At 37.8% G+C, this 25,494-nt stretch overlaps 1 protein-coding gene across 2 annotated transcripts in view; it reads right to left on the bottom strand.

Annotated features, from left to right (window-relative positions):
- The window catches only part of DMD (dystrophin), a 1,188,090-nt gene that overhangs the window by 516,820 nt on the left and 645,776 nt on the right, over positions 1-25,494 (bottom strand). For both annotated transcript variants that reach the window (XM_081951523.1, XM_081951524.1), the window contains exon 44: positions 7,765-7,940. In XM_081951523.1, coding sequence (XP_081807649.1) covers positions 7,765-7,940 — 176 coding nt within the window. The remainder of the gene's footprint in view (positions 1-7,764; positions 7,941-25,494) is intronic.

The following is a 25,494-nucleotide window of genomic DNA, read 5'->3' as shown; positions in this document are numbered from 1 at the left end:
TTCTTTTTGTCTCATTCGAAGGGATATGTGGAATCAGTGCATCAGAGAAAATAAGATCAAGAATAATTCTGATACTCTTTTTATAAAGCAATCTTATCTTTTTTTAAAAAAAATCTATAATTCTCTGCCTTTTTCCAGTCCCTTCCATTCTTAGACAACTTCCAAAAAATACTTTGAACATCATTCTTTTTTTATGTTACCTGTCTGTCTTTATCTTCTCTTATTCATTTGTGACTCTGAGAAAATATATAATACACTATGACCGGGATGGCGAACCTATGGCACGCGTGCAGGTGGGCACACAGAGCCATTTGTCAGGGCACGCGAGGCGTTGCCCTGTCAGCTGGCCAGCGCGCATGTGCGTGCTGGCCAGCTGAGTTCAGCCTTTTATAAAGCCATTTTTTGCCCTCCCCAGGCTCCAGAGGCTTTATAGGAGCCTGGGGAGGGCGAAAAGAGTCCCCCTGGAGGCCCTCCGGAGGCTTCAGGAGCTTCCCTGAAGCCTCCGGAGCACAAAAAACGGTCCTAGGGCAAACCGGAAGTTCGGGAACAGACTTCTGGTTTGTTCATAGGGCTGTTTTTAGTCCCCGGAGGCTTCAGGGAAGCCTTCTGAAGGTTCCTGAAACCTCTGGAGGGCCTCCAGGGGGGTGGGGGAGGCTGTTTTCGCTCTCCCCAGGCTCCTATAAAGCCTTTGGAGCCTGGGGAGGGTGAAAAAAGCATGCAAAAAATGGGGAGTGCCTCTCATGCACACATGTGCACTGGGGGGATCGCGTGTTGCATTATGGGTGTGGCATTCCCACGCATGACCCCCTGCACTCACCCCCCTTATGGCACGCGAGCCAAAAAAGGTTCACCGTCGATATGATATCATAGTGCAGTGGTGGGCAACCTTTTTTTTCAACTGAGCCAAATCTCGCCAAAACCACGATTGAAATTTATTTTGAGAGCCACATTTTTAAAACCGAAAATACATAGGATGGTACACTGTTTTTAGTTTCAATAAGTTTTTATTGAGAATATTCTGCATGCAAGTATCCACATAGGTCGGGAGGATACAAATAACAAAACTAATAAAACAAAAACTTTAGAACGATATTATTTATCGATAACGTTAAATTCCATAAAATTTGCCTTACAATGTAGAGAAAATTACATCCTGACAATGACTGACAAAGTCACAACCACTAATGTGAACATTGGCCTTGCATTTCCTTGGATAGTTTGAGTAAGTCAGGTTTGTATGTTGTTGTTTTTAATTTCATCTCTCTCTCCCACTTTCTTTCTTTTTTTCTTTTTCTTTCTCTCTCTCTCTCTGGCTCTTTGTCTCTCTCTCCCTCTCTCCCTCTCTGTCTCCCTCTGTCATTTTCTCTGGGTGTCTATCTGTCTGTCTGTCTGTCTGTATCTCTGTCTCTCTCTCCTCCTTCCCCCATCTCTGTCACTCTGTGTGTGTGTGTGTGTCTGTCTGTCTGTCTCTCACTCACTCTGTGTGTGTGTGTGTGTCTCTGTCTCTCCCTCTGTCTCTCTCCCCTCCCTTCCTCTCTCTCTGTCATTCTGTGTATGTGGATGTATCTGTCTCTCACTCATTCACTTAATCACTCACTCTGTGTGTCTCTCTCTCTGTCTGTCTATCTTTCTCTCCCTCCCCCTCTGTGTGTGTGTGTGTGTGTGTGTGTGTGTGTCTGTCTGTCAGTTTCTCTCTCTGATTCCCTCCCTCACTCCCTCTCTCTGTTCCTCTCTCTGTCTGTCTGTCTCACTCACTCACACACACACACACACTGTGGTCACCGAGTCCTGCGGGAGAGGGTGCGGCTAAGAAATAAATATTTATTATTATTATTATTATTTGATTATTTGATTCTTTGATTATTGTTTTCTGCCTGATTGTATGACTAATGTTGATCCCTGCTTCTCTGTTGGTTAATGAAGAACTGTGTTCTAGTCTTTTTGTTTTGGTTCTAGGTTTTTAAATTGTCTCTTTCAAGTGGAAATAAAATGTATCTCTAAGTATCTATTGATGGCTGATTTGGCTAAAGGCCAAGCTTCCAATACTTCCCTAGCATTTTTGGATTTGGCTTAATCTAGAATTACTGTTATACAATACACTATGACAGTGGTCAGCAACCCGCGGCTCGCGAGCCACATGCGGCTCTTTACACCCTTTAATGCGGCTCTTCTGTGTGCCGGGCGCCTGCTCCCCTCCCTCCTCTCGGGCTTCGGAGGGAAGCTTCTGCAAAAGCCCGGGCGAGTGACAACAAGTTCCCGCCGTTACGAAGTCTCCGAGGCTGTAATTTTCTGAGCTGTGCGCGCGCACCTGTTTTCCACGGCGTGGAGCAGCGGCGAGATTCTGCGTGGCCGGCAATGACTCAGGATGCCATCCAGGAAGACGAGGAACGCGAGGGGGGACCGTTGACAGCCCCCGCAATCATCGCTCGCCTCGCAGAGCCTTGCTGCTGCTCCACACTGTGGAAAACAGGCGCGTGCGCACAGCTCAGAAAATTACAGCCTCCGAGACTTCGTAACGGCGGGAACTTGTTGTCACTCACCCGGGCTTTTGCAGAAGCTTTCCTCCGAAGCATTCCGTGGGAGGAAGGGCCAGTTGGATAATGAAGGAAGAAATCATTTGCCCCACAAATATTGAGCTACAGCAAATAAACAGGAAGCAAACCCTATATTAGGATTGATGATATTGCCTAACTGAGTAATGAAACATCTACAAGGAAACAACCAAGCCCAGAGAGCTCCAAGAACTTTATAGTTCAACCCTGAAATACATTTTCTTTTATTGGACCATTGAAGTAATCCTACATTTTAAAAAAAAGATTCCTATCTTAATAGCAATGTTTAAAAATGCTTTATTCGTGTATTCAATATCTCAAGTGTTATTTCTTTCTTTACCTACAAGTGTAATGATTGCTAGGATTTATTTCAGTATGTGGTAGTAACAGTTATAAATGGTGCATTTAAAACTCTCCACCTGCAATTAACTGCTAAATATTTTATTACAAAGTAATTTAAATGCATTTACTGAAGAAAAAAATGTGGTCTGTTTGAAATATTGGATGAGAATCTGCTTGCATTATAAATACTTCTAATATTTTCAGTAAATGCAATAATAAAGAGAGCCTGGTGAGGAATTGACATATAATTTAAAAGTAAGTGCAAAGAAGAACAGTTATGTTCATTAAATAGTCAGAGTTTAATAATGTTTTTTTACTTAAAAATAAAACAGTACTCTACAACTGAAAGAAGATGTAGATCTAACTTCAGTGTTTTGAGGGTAGGGAATAGTTAGACAACATCAAGAGAAAAGTAGATTGAAGCAAGCAAAGGCAAGTCTTCTCCTTGCTTAAACTATGAGGCAATATGTTACTGACATTTTTATATAAATTATCTGATTTTTCTGGCATATGGTGTAAACCAGGGACGTGTGGTCAGGGGAGGCAGGAGAGGCAGGAGAGGCAGAGCCTCACCGCTCTCATCATGAAAAGACAAAAAAAGTGAAAAGGGAAAAGGCACACGTGGTCCGATTCCCTGCCTTCCTGAGTCAACATGAAGGGGACCGTGGAGCGTGCTCAGCCTCCTGCACATGTGGTCCCATTCCCCGCCTTCCTAAGTCAACATGAAGGGGACCGCGGAGCGTGCTCAGCCTCCTGTACATGTGGTCCCATTCCCCTCCTTCCTGAGTCAACATGAAGGGGACCGCAGCTCGCGCTCCGTGGTCCTGCAGCTCGCGCTCCGCGGTCCCTTTCATGTTGACTCAGGAAGGCGGAGAATGGGACCACATGTGCAGGAGGCTGAGGCTGCCTAAGCCTCCTGCACACGTGGTCCCATTCCCCGCCTTCCTGATGATGTCACCAGCCTCACCAGCCATAAATCTCACTGCACATCACTGGTGTAAACGATATATCCTTAGATTTCTCATGTAATGGTCTTGGTAGTACAAAAGCCCTATGTCTTTGTATTATTACTTCAAGAACCATTACAGCTATTAGACCTCTAGAAGCTCTATCACAATGATGGTTAACCTTGAGACATGTCAAAGGTGACACACCATGAAGTTTCCAATGATACCCATACATTGGAAATAACTATTTTTGAAAGCATACCCCTTCTTCTGTGATTTTCAAAGGCTATGGAGCAGAGGTGGGTTGCAAATCTTGATGCCACTGGTTTGATCGTGCTTGTGCATGTGCAACACTTCTGCACATGCAGAGTCTCCCTCCGCCAACATTACCGCTTCGCCTGATTTGGGCTAAACCGGGAGCAACCCACCTGTGCTATGGAGGCCGCGTGAGAATGCGGTGTGTTGTCACCATCTGGATGTTGTACAAGAGAGCTATGCTCTCACATGGCATCTGAACCCTCTAAAAATCATGTGAGAATGGGGCATGTTTTTTGGTGGCTTTTGAAGGCTGCAGAGGGTGCAGAAGATCATTGAAGAACAAATGTCAACAGAAAGAGAACATTGTCTGAATGTGAGAAGTAGATGCTGAGGATCACATGATTGGACTGTACTGTATTTTTTAAAAATATAGCCTCACCCACCCCCACCAGAGGCCAAAAACACAAGACATGGAGGCAGCAATGTTCTGAGGCAATCCCTGCAGTCTGGAACAGCTGATTGGGGGTATTCTGGCAGTCCAATTCAACCGCCAATCAGCTGTGCTGAATGAGGCTGCAATAAGTGCTGAAGCTGACCTGGTCTGGTCAGAATTTGCAGCAGTAATCAGATTCAGAAAGAACACATAAGTAACTGATTCAGCAGGATTCAAAATAATAATAATATACAATACATTACCACAAGCAGGTTTTCCAAGGAAGCAGTAAATAGAAGCAAAACACAAGCAGTTTCACTTTCAGTTCTTGGCTAAGCCAGGCTCCTTTCTGTCTCCTTGTTGCTCACACAGCAAATTCCAGAGTCCAAATAGCCTTCATTGGCTGACTTAGTTGCTATGCCTATTAATTGGCTGACCTTGTTACCATGTGTCAGCTGATTACCATGGATGCTGGTAGGCAGAGACAGAATTTTTTTTCTTATTATTTTCCTCCCCCAAAACTAAGGTGCATCTTATTCTCCAGAGCATCTTATAGTCTGAAAAATACGGTAAATCAATATATAAAGAATTGTTTCTCTTTTGTTTGGAAGGTGACACATCAGCAGAGTCAAGTTAGATATTTGCTGAATTTTTGACATACCAAGCACAAAAGATTCATCATCATCTATCATATTACTTAGAAATATGAATGATATCTGCAATGCTTAGGTATATTAGATATTATATTATTAAAAGAATTTTTGATAATAAGCACTATATATACTGAAACTTTCCTACAGCACTCTATCTTCCTTTTCAGATCAAATTATTTAGGCCTTCAAGACACTGATATTAGAATGCAAAATATACTATATTCAAACTTGGAAGGGTGGGGATCAGAGGTGGGTTGCTCCCGGTTTGGGAGAACCGATAGTGGTAATTGGGCATGGGTCGCCTAACCGATAGTGATGGCTGGCTGACCATGCCCCCGAACTAGCTCACTCCGACACTCACCCTGCCTCGCCTTTGCCACATGCATCCACATAACTGCCTCCTCCTGCCAAACACAGGTAAGTATTCTCACTAGCCTAGCCCCCCTCCTCACCACGCTTCCCTTGATGTGATTGTGAAGGTGCCATCAAGATGGGCGTTGACCGGCTCAGACTGAACCCGGATTCCTGACTGGCAGAGGGAACGTTGCCAGGAGGACATGGTCAGGTCAACAGTTCGGTCTCCCACTGTGTTCAAGCAGAGCTCCGGCGGGGCTTGAACCTGCATTGCAGGAAGACTCCACTCTTGGGGTGCGCGCACTCCAGGCTTCCTCATGGGACAGGCAGGCAGGGAAAAATACTCAGGAGTTATTTGTTGAGCATCCTGGCTCAACAAGTACCCATTAATATCACTGAGAAACTTCCCAACTGTCACCAGGAAATGTTCTGATCCAGCCTTTGCAAGTACTACTCAACTGCTTACTCATGAGGAAAACTCCTTTTGTTTAACAAGGCAGGAATAAACTGCGTTCATGGAAAAACTCTAGGTAAGAGTCCTTAGATGTTTCAACAAGCAGTAGCAGTCTCTGCTCACACTGGCTCAGCTAATTGCAATGTCTCTGAGTTCCCCACAGGGAGGCTCAATTAGCACGTCAATCCCAACACAAATAGTCCTGACCAACCTGGGTATTGGCAGAGAAATCCTGGCAAGGAAATCCAATGGAGGGAACTCTCCTGTAGCATGAATGGTTGTCTATAGCAACCGATGCCTCCCACACCTCTCCTCTTTATATTCCAGCCAGAGAGGGGCTTGTTAACATCTCTTGGAGAGTCAGCTCCCCAGTCCACTGTTGCTCTCCTCTCTTCTCTGCACACATGTGTGTCTGGGACAGGCTCTGGCTGTTCTCCCCTTCACTGAACTCAGGCCCAGAAAACAGCTGTCTCTCTGCCTGAGCGTGAGTAGATGGGCCCTGCTCTGCATCTGGCTCTGAGTCTTCTTGGTCCTCAGAACCTTCTGATGCTAGCTCCGATGTTAACCCAGGAACCCCCTCCACCTCCTCATCTGACTTGACTGCCAGCTTCACTGGTAGTTGATGAACAACAGGAAGCTTGGTGGAGATATTTCATGTTTGAAATAGGCCATTTTAAAAAGCAGGTCCTTTCTTTCCTGCTCTAGTTAACTCCATTGTCACAAGGAAGTAATCTGTCATGATAATGGATCAATATGAAAAGTCATCCAGCACCAGATCAAATACATTTGCTCTTGTGTTGTTATCTACCTTGTTAGGTAGTGACCAATTAAGATATGAAGATTAATGACATTGGAAGTTTTACTCAATACTTACTCATAGTTTTCAAATCCATAAACACATTTTTTTTTCCTTTTTCAGAAAAAAATTCATAAGGGTTTCTAATCACAATAATAAATGCCTTTTTTCTAAGTCAATTCTGTTATCTCTCCTAATGCTGTCATTTTCGCTAGCCTTTCCTTCATTGTGTGTATTTCAGAATCTTCAGAATCTCCCATTTTTGTGCATATAATAACCCTGGAGCAGTTATCATATATAAAAATAACCTTCTATATGTCTTCTCTATCCATTACTCTCAATAAGTTGAGTTCTGGTTTCAAATGAATATTAATATTTAAAATTCTTTGTATCACTGCATGTATTTGAATGTAACATTTTCTAGTTATTTTTCAAGTCCACCAAGCATGATAAAATGACCCTTCATGTTACATTTCCAATTTAAATTTGAAGTAGTTTACAAATTAGGAGAATTCTGAAACAACCAGCAATATTTAAACAAATATGTTATATTGATGAGAAAAACAATATATATTACCTCATTTTAATTTTATCACAACTTGTTCTATATTCTTATACAATTGCATATTGTTCCTTCTTGATGGCAAGTAAAAAGTCTATCGAGAATCTTTATTGAAGCATTAAATGTCTGCCAAAATGTCTGCTAAAACTGGTATCTGTTTTCTTTGAACTCCTTTTACTTGTGGAAGAGAGAATAAGGTGTCCCTTCTTTAGAAAATGAATTTAGACAGGAATCAACTTAACATGTGCTAGTAAAAACAAAAACTCTAATATAATATAATGCCAAGTACTAAAGCCACCTTCTTAATATTTTCAATTATCTCCTCAGCAGTGTGTCATCCATATACACATATAAAATTAGATCTCCTTCACAGTATTGGAATATATTATGAAATACCAAAAAATATTATCTACCTCTTTTTTCTCTCTACCAACTGCCTGCAGACTTCCTTCCATCGCAAATTCAAGCTGTCCAATTTTTCTCTTAAAATGTTGGCATCTGTTGCTGATGATTGTTCAATAATCTCATCTCCAACTGTGTTCAAAGTTCTGACAACAGCTTGCTGCCTCCCAATGTCATCCTGAAGATCCTGCAAGGTACCAAATAATCTAATTAAACTAGAAAGCAATCCCCTTCTGCTTCATTACAGATCAAGAATGCCATGACAGATGTAGGCACAGTAAATATACATGATATAATCCTTTTTTGTCTTTAAATACCAAATGTATCTATAGTGATCATTTTTTTACAAGCATGAATTATTTTCAGATATGTTTCCCTTATGATTTTTGGTGCACAATAGAAGATTACGTAGAAAAGATTTCAAATATCTATAACAAATACAAAATACCACTTAATCTGTTGGAAATTTGAAAATGATTTATATTCTACCACATGGCACATATGTACATACCTTCTCCTGACATGCAGATAAAACACACTTATTGGTCTATATAACAATCACCATTTTTAAACTGTGTCTATAGATCATTTATGGGAAATGACTAGCACGTGGGGGAATCTTTACCTTTGCCTTATAGATCATCTGCACAGGTAACTGTTTTTGGTTCTAATGCTGTTATGTGACTTTATAAGCCGACGTATAGAGATTTTTGAACAGCTAAAACTAATTTAATTTCAACACAATTTGCTAAATTATAATATTGATTATAAGAGTAACTAAGTGAATTGAGATACTATACTCTCATCTAATATCAGTTATAAATTATTTTCCCAATCATTATATTGGTCAATGATATAAATAATATTTATTTGTGATGGAAAATATTTTAAAGAGGATAATAACATTCATGGGTGATAAAAAAAATACAAGATGGTGGTAGCAGCATTTAGATTTCAAAACTAACCCTTATCCTAGAGTTCAACGAAGTGGAAAACTAATTTTACCCAAGCTAATGTACATAAAAATATAGCACAATAGTCTTGCTCAACACTCAATGGCAATTCATAATGCTATTACTATCTATCAAAATTAATTTAGATTGTAATCTTTATGATGACTTCTAATGTAGACCTTAACAAATGTTGACCTAAATTTTAACTAACTTGATTCTATTTCTGAAAAAAAAGTTTATAACAATTGCCCAATCACAAACTCCTAGCAATAATTGAACTATAATACTATCACATCCCCTGAACATTCACCTAGATTCTAAATACACTCCTAATTCTACATTCATTCCATCATGTTATTTTTTAGTATTATTTTTGGGAATCATCTGCGAAAATAAGGATATTATTAGATTTTATTGGTGTTATGATATTATGATATTATTACATTTTATTTGAATATTATTGATTTCAGTTTTTGAGGTTGAAAATATATAAATTTATATGTATGTGTATGTATATATTTGGGCATACCAGGGGTTGTGACACAATACATATACATGTACATGTACAGGTATAGGTATAGCCTTATAGGTATAGGCATAGGCATAGGTATGTATGTATATGTATGTATATGTATGTACATATATATATATATATATATATATATATATATATATATATATATATATATATATATATATATATATATATATATATATATATATATATATATATATATATATATATATATATATATATATATATATATATATGTATGTATGTATGCTGTCTTGTTGTATTCAGGTCTTTTCCCATGTAAGATTGAGACTGTCTTGGCAATGTTTCGGCGAGGTCCCACTCGCCATCTTCAGGCCGGTGTTTTCGGCTTCGTGCTTGTACGAGTAAGGCATGATCAGAGCTGTCGTCTTTCTATGAAGGTGTATGTGTGTGGAGTGCTGGCTTTGTTGCTGTAAGTGGGTTGATTGGCTGTGCAGTTGCATCCTGATTGGTAGATGGAGTTGATGTTTGTAGATTGGTTGGCTGTTTCGTATCATCCTGTGTGGCTGAAGTCCTGGCTGTGTGTCCATTATTCTTTTGTGTTGTAACGACCTGGGTGGTGGGTGGGGTTCGTTTGTTGACTAGGGCTGGTTTCCAGATGTCTGGTAGGTGGGAGGTATCATCACGTTTATTCATGTTGTGGGGGTGTATCTCTATTTCGATGGCTTCCATAATTATTCTCTTGTTGAAGTGTTCTCTTTTGGAGATTAATTTGGTTCCTTCAAAATCAATTTCATGTCCTGTTGCTTTAAGGTGCTGGAAAAGGGAGGAAGTTTTTTCTTTTTTTCTGACTGTGTTCTTGTGCTCTGCGATGCATGCATTTATTCTCCTATTATTTTGTCCAATGTATCTGGCAGGGCAGATTTTGCATGGTATTTCGTAGACTCCTTGGTTTTTTAGCTGCATCTTGTCTTTGGGGTTTCTTAAGATGTTGGCTATTTTTGGTCAATGCTGAAAGCTGTCTTGATATTATGTGTGTGTGGAGAATTTTGCTGATTTTATCTGTGATGCCTTTGATGTAAGGGAGGAGGGTGATGCATTTGTGAGAGTGTGTAATTCAGTTTTCAGGTGGTCTTTGTCAGCTAGGCATTTGGTTCTGGAGATGAGGGTCTTGGCTACAGATGTGCAGGATGGTGATGGGATTGTGCATTTAAGTAGCGGTTGGTGTGTGTTTTTTTGGTAAATGGTGTGTCCTAGGGAGCCATTGGGTTTTTTGTAGATTAGGACGTCCAGAAAGGGAAGTTGGTTGTTTGCTTCTATTTCCATAGTGAATTGTATTTTGGGGTGTAGGCTGTTGAGATGTGTGAGGAAGTTGTCCAGTTTTTCTTTCCCGTGTGGCCGAATCACGAAAGTGTCATCAACATATCTAAGCCAGAGTTTGGGTTTGTGTTCAGATTTATCTAAGACATTAGTTTCAAATTGTTCCATGTATAAGTTTGCGATGATGGGTGAGAGGGGTGATCCCATAGGTGCTCCTTCTATCTGTTTGTATCTTTGTCCATTATGGATGAAGTATGTGTTGGTTAGGCAGTGGTTGGTCAGGTCCAGGATGTGTTTGGGGGGGTTGTGTTTGTTCTGGATAGCTGTCAAGGCTTCTTTTATAGGCACTTGGGTGAAGAGGGATATGACATTGAAGCTCACGAGTAGGTCGCTGGGTTGTAGGTTTTGTTTTTTTATTGTTTCTATGAAGTGGAGTGAGTTTTATATGTGTGAGGTGATGGATTCTGTGTACGGTTGAAGTTGTTTAGCGAGGAATTTGGCAAGATTCTGTAGAGGTGAGCCTATGGAGCTGACCATGGGTCTGAGTGATGTTCCTTCTTTTGTGTATCTTGGGGAGGCCATAGAGCTTGGGGCATCTGGATGATTTCTCTCTGGGGATGATTCTTTGCTGGATCTCTTCACTGATGGGAGAGGCTTTTATTTTGGATTTGGTGGTTTTTCCAGGTAGGAGGTGGGATCTGTGTTTAGAGGTTTGTAAGTGGAATCTTGGAGTAGGTTGGATAGTTTGGCTTGGTAGTCAGACGTGTTCATCACCACGGTGGTGTTGCCTTTGTCTGCTGGGAGAATGATTATGTTGTTGTCTTTCCTCAAGTTGGTGAGTGCTTTTTGTTCTTCTTTCTGTAATTTGCTTCTGGGTGCATTGCTGGAGCAGAGGACGTTGGTGACTTCAAGTCTGATTTTATTGGCTTCATCTGGGTTGATTTTGGTGAATGTAGCTTCAACTCTGCATATGATGTCTTCAGTGGGGATTCATTTAGGGGCAACTGCAAAGTTGAATCCTCTGGAAAGGACATTGGTTTCAGCTGTGGTGAGGGTTCTGTCTGATATGTTGTGTACTGTTTGTTTCATGAGTTGCTGTGGAGGGGGGTTGGGCTTCTGTTGTTTTTCTAGTCTGTGGAGTTTGTTGGTATGTGTGTCTGTCTTGTAGAAGGTTTCTGTTTTGGCTCTCCAGAGGGCTAGTTGTTTGGATTTGTCCCAGAGTGCTGGGTGGATTTTGTTGCTGAGTTTGAGGTGAAGAGTGAGTAGGTCCCGGTCGGTTTGGTCTAGTAGGAATCAACCCTGTCTCATTCCCCAGCTTAAGGTTACTGTCTTTGTAACACTATCATTGATGGCTACACTAATTTTATTTTCTGAATATAATTGATTTATCACATGTCTAAATTTTTTACAAAAACCTAACTTCTCTATTAATATCTTTAATGTAGGCCATTCCCCACATTCAAAGGCCTTAAATACATCTAATGCTAATACACCTGCCTTTAATGTTTGATTCTTTATATAATAACCTATTTTTAATACCCTTCTTACTATGTCTGACATTTGTTGGCCTCTTATAAATCCATACTGGACATTTTTAATATAATTCTCTATAAATATATTCAATCTATTTGCCAATATTGCTATAAAAATCTTAGCGTCCTGATTAATAAGTAATATTGGTCTATATGATCCTGGATTTGTACACTGGTTCCGCTATCTGTATTATCAAGGATTGCTTCCAAGAACATGGAACATTTCCCCCATCCATTACTTTATTAAACATTATCTTCATCTTCAGCACCAATAGCCCTTTAAATTTTTAATAACATTCTACACCTAATTCATCTAACTCTGGTGCCCTACCTATCTTCAATTTATTAATAATTTCTACTATTTCCTTTTCTTCTATCTGTGATTCCATTATTTCTTTATCATTTTCTTGAATTTTACAATTTAAATTCTTCTGTATATATGCCTGACTTTCATTCATATTTATGTCACTTCCCTTATATAGCTTTTCAAAGAACATATGAAATATCAACAATTTTTCTCTCATCATATTACATCTTTCCCCCTTGTCGTTCTTTATTACTCCAATCAGGCTTTTTGTGTGGCTGTAGGCCAACATTCTAGAATTTTTATTAGAGTTTTAATAAAATTTCCTATTTAAGTATATTAGAATTTTCTGAACCTGTTCTATCTCAATAGTTTGCAACTCTTTTCTTTTAGCTGATAGTTCTAACATAATCTTATTCTCTCTACTTTCTACAGTATATATTTAATCTCTAGTTCCCTAATTTCCTCCTCCAAACACTTTATATATTACTCTTTTGTTTTTTATATTATAAGAGTACTTTATCCCTAAACCTCACACTACCGCTTTCATTGCATCCCATATTACACCTGTATTACTACTTCCCTCATCATTTATAGTCCATATTTCTTTTAATTCCCTTTCCATTTTTTCTAAAAGCTCTTTATTTTTAAAAATTCTCAAATCCATTCTCCATCTACTTGCCTGTTTATAATCACAATCTATTTCCATATCCATAGTTACCATAGTTACCATTGCATGATCAGATATTTTAATTATTTTTATCTCTGCTCTCATTATTTTAGATAATATTTCTGATGTTACAAATATATAGTCTATTCTTGTAAAATTTTTATGTCTAACTCTTTTGTAAAATATGTATAACTCTTTTGATTACCATATAGTTCTCTCCAGACATCTTTCAGTCTATTTCTATTAATACATTTTGACATCTCATTCATTTTCTGCATCTGCTCCGTGAACTCTTCTTTATTGATGATTGCGAGCTCCCTTAATTTCTCCATCACCTCCTCCTTTGTTTAACTCTATAAAATCTTCCACCATATGGGAATCTCAAAAAAACTGGATAGCCCCAGCTATAAATGATACTGTTTTTCTTCATGTTGATAAACTTGACACATCTCTCTCCTCCACTGTAAAGTCTCACTACTTAAATCTGTAAAAACCTGTATCTGATGCCCCCTAAACAATATCATTGCCATATTTCATAATTTACGCATCAGTTGTTCTTTTTTGCATAAGACCAAAACCTTATCACAGTATCTCTCGGATATTTTCTTCCTGACCTTTCTTGGCTGATTCTATGTATTACATCAATATCGTATCTTGTAAAGGGGACATCTGGAAGGAATGAGGTAGCTCAGTTCAACACTCCTGGGATCAACTTTACTTCATTTTCTTCACTTTTCTCTGGATATCCACATATCTGTAAATTTGAGTGGCACTGACGATCCTGTATCTCAATCACATCCTTTTTCACCTGATGCATCATAAGCATCTGGCTTTTTAACAGCCTATCATGTTCTCCAATCTGAGTCTTCACTTCTATAATATTTTGTGTCATATCCTGACTTTGTTTCACCAAATCTGTTATTCTTATATCCATATTGTTCATTTTATCATTTATTTGTTTCAAATCCTCCTTGGATTTATTTAGTTTTATTAAGTCGCATTCTTGAAGATAAGCTGATAAGGACAAGACGAAGATGAAGGAGGAAGTGATGTTTATGGACTATAGACTGTAAAACTCTTAAAAGGTCAAGAGCCCTTTTTGGATTGTCGGATGTCAAAATGTACCAAAAGTGTGCAGTGTTTGGCAAAGATCCAGAGCAGGCCTGATACCTTCAGAATTATGCCTGATTCATGTGGAAAAAGATTTTGAAATGGAAGCGAGGAAAAAAAATGCTTAAGAAATCACTGATCAGACAAATTTGATATTCTCTTACAAGAATTAAGAGAAATGAAGAAAAATATAAAGGTGGTTTTATTTTATCTTCTGAAACTGTCTCTTGATCACATAATTTTCATAGTAATTTTGGATCACTTTCTTTTTCTTTTTTCATTTTGATGGTGAAGATTTCCTTCCTCATCCATTAATTGGTGTATCAGTTTTTCTTTCTTTCGCCTTTTTCAGTTTGTATGCCAGCCATCTTCCTGGTTTATTTGCATTTTCAAAGAAAGTTTGTTTAGCATTTTTAATTTTTTGTGCTAATTCTTCATGTTTTATTAATTCCTTTTGGTTTTTTAGATTCTTTTTTGTGTGGTTCCTTTTGTAGTTCTATCTCTAGCCTCTTATATTCTTCTTCTAATATCTTTTGGTTTTGTTTCTTATTATTATTTTTCTTTCCCATATAAGTTATAGCTAAACCTCTAATATATGCTTTAGCTGTATCCCATACGTTTTGTAATGAGGCCTCTTCTTTTCTATTCTCTTTAAAGAAAAAAGTCTAGTTCTTTTTCCATCAATTGAATAAATTCTTTATCTTTTAATATTGATTGGTTCAACATCCATCTTAATTTTCTTTTTTGTCCTTTCCATTCAACCCAATGGTGCAGTAATAGTGATTCTAATCCCTTGGGTGATACAAAATCAAACTAATTATCAAATCAAGAGACAGTTTAGTAAATTGTTAAAGATATCAAGCTATTGAATTTTTATCCTGCTTTAGGCTTGAAGCTGCATGAGTTTGGGTAAGTCGCTCTCTTTGAGTTTTAGGGAGAAGTCACTGGAGAGTTCTGAAAATGTTAAAGCAGGGTAAAACATATTTAAGAAGTGGGAAGCAAAGTTTTCCAGGAATAGAAGTGAGATGATGTGAAAATAATCTTGGAAGGGGGAGTTATAAATGCTGTTTAGGGAATGAGCAGATAAAAGGGAGAGAATCCTGCAACTGAGCAATGTATAGAGAAAGGAAGTTAGAAATGGTTTGCCCCAATTTATCAGGTGGTAAAACAAGACATTGAGAAATTTGTACTTTCAATCTGCAAATTTCTATTTTTTATTTTTAAAATAGTATATATTGAATTTTCTAACATTTAAAAGACAAAACACAAAACACAAATTTACACTTATAACAGCTTTTCCATATCGGTATCCATATCTTTCGTAACAATCCTATTTACAAACAAAATCTATCTCTATTTCACTATCCTAAGTTATATCCTTATTTAAATACACTCTATATATTATACTTTTACCGTTTGTATCTTCAGTTTTACATTTACTCTCAAGCCAGGAATACCATATATTCCAGATTTGATAGTACTTGGTTTCTTCCCACTCCTTCATTTCCATAGGCAGTCTATCCATTTCTCCACATTCATAGATTTTCCTTCTTATAATTGGGTCTGGGGAATTATCTGTTAATTTCTAATTCTGTGCTAAAACAATTCTACTTGCAGTTAATATTTGAAGTATTATGTATTGTAATTTTTTCTCCATTTTCCCATCAAAGATTCCCAGGAGGAGCAATTCTGGCTTCAATTCTATCCTCTGTTCAGTTATCTCTTCCAGCCACTTTCTTATCTTACACCAATATTTTCCAAGCTTGGGGCAGGTACACCACATGTGGTAGAACGTTCCCTGCTTATGCCCACATCTCCAACACTCTGGCGATCAGTTTAGGAACATCTTAGCCAATCTGGCTGGTGGGAGATGCCACCGGTAGAACATTTTGTAGAGGTTCTCCTTATAAGCAGCTGAAATCGTTAGTTTGTAGTTTCTCTCCCATAATTTATCCCACTGATTAAATTGAATACTATGTCCAAAATTTCTCATCCAACTAATCATTGTTTCTTTCACATTTTCTTCTTCCATTTTAAATCTTAATAAAAAATTATGTACTTTAGTGATCATTTTCTCCCCTGTTCCTAATAGTATTTTATCAAGTTCCAATTGTTCTCCATAAATGCCGTGTTGTTCCCAATCCTTTTTATATTTTGTTCTGATTTGCAGGTATGGCCACCAGTCAATTTTTATTCCTTGATTTTTTAGATCTTGCTCCAATTTTAAATTTCCTTGTTCATCTAATAAGTCTGAATACCTTACCACTTATTTTTATGTCTAATACATTTGGGTAGATTATTGCCTCCATTGTTCATACCCAAATTGAAACTTTCATATAATGATTCTTCTTAATTTTATCCCAAATGTTTATCAAAGCATTTTGCAATAGATGTTTCTGGAAGTAAGTATGGATTTTATTTTCCCCTTCCCACAGGAACGCGTACCATCCCAGCTGGAGGTCATGGCCCTCTAGTGTTAATACCCTCTTGTTATTTAATTGGACCCAGTCTTTAAGTCACGTTGCTGCAGCCGCTTGTTAATATAGTTCCCAATCAGGAAGGCTAAAGCCTCCTCTAGCTCTAGAGTCCTGTAAAAGTTTAAGTTTTATCTGGGCTTTTTCCCCCAATCAGATAAATTTACCTATTATTTTGTTTAATTGTTCAAAGAATGCTTTCCCCAGTATTATTGGTATTGTTTGGAATAGATATAAGAATTTGGGTAGAACATTCATTTTTATTGCGGCGATTCTACCAATTAAAGATATTTGTAGTTTTGCCCAATTATCTAGATCTTTTTGTATCTGTTGTATCAATTTATCATAATTGTCCTCTTTTATTGTTGAACATTTTGCTGTTAGCCAAATTCTCAAGTACTTCACTTTTTTAACAGTTTGAATCCCCAATTTCTCTTCCAATTCCTCATTTTGCTTTTTTGTAAGATTCTTAGTCAAAATTTTTCTTTATTTATTTTGAGCCCAGCCACTTTTCCACATTCTTTAATTTCATTCACCGGGATGGTTCCCATCTCCAGGGGATCTTCTATGATAAAAGCCAGATCATCCACGAAAGCTTGAACTTTATATTCTTCCTGTTTAATTTTCAGACCTTTTATTGTTCAGTTTTGTCTAATTTGTATTAATAGTATTTCCAGTGATAGTATAAATAAAAGGGGGGACAGGGGGCATTCCTGTCTTACCCCTTTAGTTATACTTATCTCTGTTATTTCCCCATTTACAATTATTTTCGCCAATGATAAGAATTGTTCACTCTAATCATACCTGAAAACTTTTAACCAAAGTTCATAATTTTTAATTGATTAATAAGAAAGTTCCAATTTAAATTATCAAATGCTTTTTGGGCATCTACAAATATTAATGCCAGCTGCTTTTCCGGATGTGTCTCGCAGTATTCTAATGAGTTCATAATAGTCCGTGTATTGTTTCTTATGTATCTATTGGGCAAGAATCCATTCTGATCCAAATAAATAATTCCATTCAATTTTTTTGGGCTCTTTTGGCCATTATCGTCACAAATATTTTATAATCAATGTTAAGTAGCAAGATTGGGCTATAATTCTTAATTTGTTGAGTCTAGATCATCTTTTGGAATAAGTGTATCAATGCCTCCAACCATGTCTTTGGATTATTTTGCCTGCTCTAGAACTTCATTGTATATGTTCAATAGTAAGATTTCCAATGGTGTTTGTATTTCTTTGTAGAACTCTGAAGGGATGCCATCTGGTCCTGGGGTTTTATTATTATTTTTTGCTTTTGAATAGCTGCCTTTATCTCCATCATCATAATTTTATCATTTATCATTTCTTTCATTTCATCCGATATTATAGGGAGATTTCTATCCTTTTAATATTGCATGATATCTTTTTCCTCTATTCTCTCCTGTATATAGAGAGTTCCAAAAATTTTGGGGCTATTCTCTTCTTCTCTTCCATCCAATGGTGTATATTCCCCTCTTCATCCTGTAGTTAACCTTTTAGTAGTTATTAACCTTTTTCTTTATCCTTTTTCAATTTATAGGCCAGCCATCTCCCTGGCTAATTAGCATGTTCAAAATGCACCTGTTTCATTGCTCTGAGCTTTTGGGCCATTCCTTCTTGGGAGATCAAATTTATTTTATGTTTAATCAGTTCTTTTTCCTCTCTAATTTTCTCATTTGGGGATTCCTGCATCTTAAGTTTCAATTCTTCAAGTTTCTCCTGTAACTCTAATTGTTGTTTCCTTTTTTCTTTGTTTCTCCTCGCCCCATATGTTATTGTTAGGCCTCTTATATAAGCTTTGGTCATGTCCTTGCCTTCCTTTAAATTTTCCTTTAGAAGGAAGTCCAGTTCTTTTTCCATCCATTGTACATACTTTTTCTCTTTTAACACCCTCTGGTTCATGGTCCATCTGCCTCTCATTTTCACTCTTCCTTTTCATTTCAATATTAATGGATTATGATCTGCCCATGTATTTGCTGCTATCCGTACCTCCTCTATATTTTGGCTTAGTTCCAAATCCATCCATGCCATGTCTATCCTGAACCCCCCTGAATCATGTGGGTTAGAGAAGAAAGTATATTGCCTTTTTTGCAGATTTACTTCTCTCTAAACATCCTTTAAATTCAACTCTTGCATCATATCAAAAAAAGTAGTTGGTAATGCTTTTCTCCCCCGCCCCCCCCCCCCATGTAAAGTCTTTCTTTGGATTTATGACTGCGTTGAAGTCTCCCAATACACAAATATTTTCTGGTTCTAATTCTATTATTTTCCTATGTAGTTTGTGATAAAATTCCCCCTGGTTAAAAATGAAGTGATAATGGATATAGTTAGATAAATAATTGATAATGATAACAATGTACACAAATGTATTGGTTTGATAAGAGGAAATTTGGTATAAATTCTAAATGGTGATCATGAAAGGAAGTTTAGAAACTCTGTTATGTATAAAAGCTTATAATATTTTTAAAAAAGGGTAAGTCAAATTTAGTTAAACTAAGACCAAAAAAATGAAATGATGACGGATATTGTTAAATGATTGATAATGATAATGTAATATTTGTATTGACATGATAAAAGGGAAATTGGATATAAATTGTAAATAGTGATTAAGAAAGGAGGTCTAGAGACTTTGTTATTAAACAATTAATTTTTATTTAGAAATTGTCATAAAGATGTAATGTTGCTGGATGATATTGAAAATAGATAACGGGATGCCATCATGTGGTTTTGCTTTAAATTTTGGAATATTTTATATAAAGGGATGTAAAAACAATCATAGTCATATGAAGATTGAGGTATGATGATACTAATATATATAAATATATTTGATTTAAAACATATAACCTGATATGAATTATAGGTGATGACTGTGGAAGGTTGCACGAAAGCTCTTTGTAACCAATTGAGACACTCTTTACAATTTGTAATGGAAGATACTTTTGTGGTGTTTGTTGTGTTTTGTCTGTTTGTGTTTATTCAAAAATAAAAAAATATTTAAAAAATTTTTTTAGATGCACGGAAAAGGGATTGGCCTTTTTCTTTAAAGAAAAAAGACAAGAGGAGACATCAATGCAGAACCTCTGGGACACAATGAAGGCCTATACCAGAGGTCTGATAATTGACTATACAATGAAGAGAAATATAAAGAAAAGACAAACACTTAAAGGACTTCACAATGAATATAAGGGTCTTGAAAAAGAACTACAGAACTCCCCACAAAAGAAGGACATTAAAGTAAGAATGGATACGATTAAACACAAAATTGGGTTAATGGAAAAAGAGGAATTAGCCCCCAAAATTAGGGGTGCTAAACAGAATTACTTTGAAAATACTAATAAACCAAGGAGATGGTTGGCATACAAACTGAGAAAAGAGAGAGACTCAAAGAAGATACTGCAGTTAATGGATGATCAAGGGCAAACCTGTTATGGGAATGAAGAGAAGAAAAAAATTATACAAGACTACTTCTGTAAACTATATGATCATGAGAATACAGAAGAGGCAGGAGTGAAACAATACTTACAGGAAGCCAACTTACCCCAGATACCCAAAGAAACTGTAACAATGCTAGAAGGCAAAATAACTATGATGGAGCTAACCAAAGTACTTAAAAAACAAAATAATGGGAAGGCCCTGGGCCCGGATGGGCTACCAGCAGAATTTTATAAGACCTTGCAGGAATCGTTGTCTTTTCCATTATTAGAAGTTATGAATGAGGTGATGTCAGAGAGGAGAATACCCAAATCATGGTCAGAAGCATATATTACACTTTTACGAAAGGAGGAGGCCGATTTACTACAAATTAAGAATTACAGACCAATCTCCCTGTTAAATTCAGATTATAAATTGTTTGCTTTAATATTGGCAGAATGACTTAAAAATACTTAAGTAATTTCATTCACTCTGATCAAAATGGATTTCTGCCAAAGAGACAAATTAAAGATAATATGAGGATAATCTTAGATACTTCCGAATATTATGAGGCACATTCTGAAAAACAATTGGCATTGATGTTTTTGGATGCTCAGAAGGCATTTGACAATGTGAATTGGTGCTTTATGCTGTTACAACTGGAACAGATGGGCTTTGGTGAGAAATTTACTCAAGCCATACAAACTATATATTATAAACAAATAGCTAAGATAATGATAAATAGAGATTTGACACAGTCTATTGAAATAAAGAAAGGGACGAGACAAGGCTGCCCATTATCACCATTACTTTTTGTCTTAACGTTAGAAGTTTTAAATAGATATGTCAGAGAAGGAAAAGAAATAAAAGGAATGAAAATCGAAAAGGAAGAATACAAGCTACAAGCATTCACAGATGACGTGGTCTTCATTCTAGAGGATCCATTAGAAACAGCACCTAAATTGATAGAAAGAATAGAAGAATATGGAAAAGTAGCAGGATTAAAAATAAATAAAGACAAAATGAAGATCTTGACAAAGAATATGTCAACAAGACAAAAAGAAGAGTTGGCGGAAACCTTGGAGATGCAAGTTACGAACAAGGTTAAATATTTGGGGATATATATAACAGCAAGATTCGGTGCTCTTAAAGACAACTACTATAAACTGAAACAACAGATAGCGATGGATCTGAAGAAATGGGAAAATCTACAACTTTCGATGATAGGGAGAATATCTACAATTAAATTGAACATTCTACCTAGAATTCTATATCTGTTCCAGATGATTCCAATTAGACTAGGGAAGGAAAATTTTGATGACTTAAATAAAATAGTGTTGAAATACATATGGCGGGGTGGGGGAGCAAGAATAAAACTAAAATTGTTACAAGATGCAAGAACAAGAGGAGGTTTGGGCCTGCCCAATTGGGAACTATATCACCAGGCAGCAAGTTTGATGTGGGTTAAAGAATGGATAACACTAAGGAATACCAGATTATTGACCCTTGAAGGACATGATCTATTGTTGGGATGGCATGCCCTTTTATGGTACAAGGGAACTAAAACACCGGGATACTTTAGAAGACATTACCTATGGAAGGCTTTGCTACTAAATTGGGAGAAGATTAAAAGACAATATTATTTAAAAATTCCAGTCTGGCTATCAACTATTGAAGCCTTTTCATACGCAATAATATACAAAAAGGAACAAACAGTTAGATATGGTGAAATATTGAATGCAGAGGGTGAACTTAAATCTATGCAAGAACTGGAAAAGGAAGGTATAAAGATGAACTGGTTTTCATACGTGCAAATACAATCTAGATATGACAAGGATCATAAAGAGGAAGGTTTTTATGATAAAATGACTGAGTTAGATAAAATTTTGATGGGTACTGATGAAAAAGTAATTTTAAAACTTTATGGACACTTACTAGAGGTTATGTTAGAAGAACAAGTTAAAGGAACTATGATAGCTTGGGGGGGGATTTTGAGCATGGGATTGAATTAGAAAAGTGGCAGAAATTGTGGTCTCAAAATTACAAAATGACAATGTCAACAGCATATAAAGAAAATTTGCATAAGATGTTTTACAGGTGGCATCTACCCCTGACGAGAATAGCAAGAATGTTCAAGAATAAATCAGAAAAGTGTTGGAAATGTCATCAGACACCAGGTTCATATTACCATATGGGTGGACCTGCGCAGAAGCTAAAAGATATTGGACTAAGATCCACACGTGGTTGGAGAAAATGACACAGAAACATATAGACTTTAAACCAGAGACTTTTTTATTGGGAAGTATACCAGAAATATATAATAGAGACTTAAAATATTTGATTGTAAATGTGTTAACAGCAGCTAGAATTGTATTTGCAAAAAATTGGAAAAATGAGAAAATACCAACGCAGGAGGAAATTATTCAAAAAATTATGGAATGTGTGGAAATGAGTAAATTGACGTTTGAAATTAGAGAACAAGAGGATGAACAATTTTACAAGGTTTGGGATTTGTTTTATCAATGGTTAGATAAAAAATCATGGTAATGAAAAATGGGAGAACTTTTTATATTTTAAGAATAATAGAATGATATATGCAATACTATAAGGGTTTAGCACTGTTAAACAGATTAGAACGATGTAATGGAATGATGTTGTATGTACGATTTCAATATATAGGATATTTTGTTTAAAATGTAGGAATAATAATTGGAGTTGAACTATTGATGCAAAATGATGTTGTATGTATGGATTCAATATTTAGAATATCTTGTTTAAAATTAAGGAATAATAATTACAGTTGAAAAATTGACATATAACAATAATGTACTTATGTTTATCTAATGAACAATATGTGATTCGATATATAATTGTAAGTGGTGACCATGGAAAGGACGCACAAAATCCTGTAACCAAATGACACGCTATATGAAATGGAAGAAGGTTGTATGTGTTTTATGTTTTTGTTTGTTTTTGTTTGTTTAAAATAATTTTTTAAAAAAGTTCAGATGCACGTGACTTTTGAAGAGAATCCACACAAAGAAACTGAGAGGGCAAAACACCAAGAAACAGCAATGGCTGCTTATACTATGCCAACGCAGGGCATACCCAAAGAATACAAAGACTTGGCTGATGTTTTTAGCAAAAAAGCCTCTGATGAGCTGCCCCCCCCCATCGCTCCACTGACCCTGTGATAGAAATTCTGCTCGGTGCCAAACTCCCTAAACCCAAGATGTATAGCATGTCCCTGAGGAAGCTGGAAGAACTGAGAGCATTCATTGAGAAAAAAACTAGCAAGGAGTTTCATCGAGACAGCCCGACCAAAAATCGCAGTCCCAGTGTTATTTAGAGAAACAAAAGATGGCTCTAAACATCTCTGCATGGACTTTAGGAACTTGAATTCAGTCAGTGTGGAGAACATGTACCCCTCTCACCCTTGCTGAAGGGGAAAAAATTTCAAAGCTGGATTTAAAGGAGGCTTACTACTGTATCAGAATTAAAGTGGGAGATGAATGGAAAGTGGCATTTAACACCCCTCTTGAATGCTACTTTATGCTAAATTCTCTAAATGTGAATTCCATCCCCAAAAATTGATTATTTAGGGTACTGCATTTCACACCAGGGCATAGAAATGGATTCTTTAAAAGTGCAGGAGATACTTGATTGGGAACCACCCAATGTCAATGCCTAAGGCATTTCCATGACTAATATCACCTTGAGAAGGGGAGGAAATTCCATGCATACTTTTGGCCAGAGTAAAAGTCTCATATTTCTGTACTGGGATGTGAATGCACATGTCCAGAACCCTGCCATAACGTCCTGTTGGAGAATGTGATTGATGACCTCAGCCAGAGGGGAGGGGGCACAGGGGTAAAGGTCAGACACCATTAAATGTGATTTAGTTTCAGCTACACAGTAGTCTGTGCTAAGATGTTAGTCCTGATAAACTAATGGTTTTACTTTGAATTTCGTCCTGGGGCTCATAAATTAATTAGGGCAACTCTTGGAACCTTCACAGATAGCTGAAACTAACTTTTAAAGAATATATTTTTTCCGGGTTTCCTGAAGCTTGGCCTCTCCGAGTACTCCCTCTCAAAGTTTGGGTTGCTTGGAGGGAAAATCAGGAAGACAGGAGATTGATTGCACCTGGAGGTATGTGGCAAAGCAAAACAGGGATGCCTTTCCCAGAAGCAGAAGCAAGAGAAGATAAGTAGTGGTGGAAATTCCCTTGCCTTAGTCCAAAGCCCCAGATGGAATCCCAAGGAAGTGCAAAAGAGCAACGGAGGGAGGAAGTGAAGGGAGGGACATCTGATCTTGTTGAACGGAAGAGATGCAGACTGGAGCGCAGCCCCCCTCCACATCCCGATTGAAGAAGAAGGAACCCAGAACGGCAACCAGTGCCTCTTCCACGCAGCAGGCAGGCTGCCAAGAGCAGGCAAACCCCTCCCTCTCGCCGAACTAGGGGTGAAGGAGATAACCAGCCATATCAGGCGCAAGCATACCAAGGCTGACAGGAGGCTGGGGGATCAGGGTGGATGCCACACCCCAATTCAGGGGAAAGTTTGACGGAGACTCATACCAGCTAGCCCTATTCCTTGATTCAGCTGATATCCACCTAGAATGCTATGGGCACCTCTATCCATCCCCCAGAGCCATGGTGAATGTCATTGCAGAGGGTCTAGAGGGAGAAGCAAGGGAATGGCTAGCAGCCCCCCACAAGAGGAGAGCCCCCCAACTGCAAGACATAGATGACTTCCTGCAACTGCTGGAGGCCAGGTTTGAGGAGGTAGAGGAGGAGGACCCATATGCAGAAGAGAAACTCAGCAACCTAAAGCAGAGGGGCCACCCCATCAAAGAGCACATCCGTGAATTTAGGAGGGTCATAGGAAGGCTACCTCCTTTACCAGAGTGGCTGCTGGTGCATTTTTTCAGAACAAGCCTGGACAAGCAAATTATCCAGGTAACTGCATACTGTGACATCCCAAATCAACTCTTTGAGTGGTTCCGAGTAGCAACAAAAGTCGACATCGGGCTGCGCACTAATGCCATGACAAAGCAACTGGACACACAAGAGAGAGGTCAACCCGACCTGAAACTACCCAGCTGGCAGGGAACCACAGCACCACAGCAAGCTCTGAGACCAGCCCTTCCTCGAAGACCGCTGAAATGCTACAGATGGGGATGGGCCACATGGCAGCTGCATGCCCAACCCCAGCCCCAAAACCAAGGCCAGACCTACCGCCCAGGGCACGACCAGAATGATGCTCCAAACGGACCATGAACACATCCAGGAAAGCCCCCCAGGCTGCAAAGACTCCTTTCCCCTCAGGCGAAAGTGATGGAACCCCAGGCAGCGAAAACCAGTCGCCTGAATCATATGACAGTGAGGACCAGGGAGAAAATGACCCAATGGTGAGTGAATCAATTCACCCTTTCCTTTTTCCAAAACGC

Source organism: Natrix helvetica, assembly GCF_964273705.1.
Source record: "Natrix helvetica genome assembly, chromosome: 4".
Lineage (NCBI taxonomy): Eukaryota > Metazoa > Chordata > Lepidosauria > Squamata > Natricidae > Natrix > Natrix helvetica.
The sequence above is the reverse complement of the archived record's forward strand: the minus strand, read 5'-3'. Positions and strand labels throughout refer to the sequence as shown.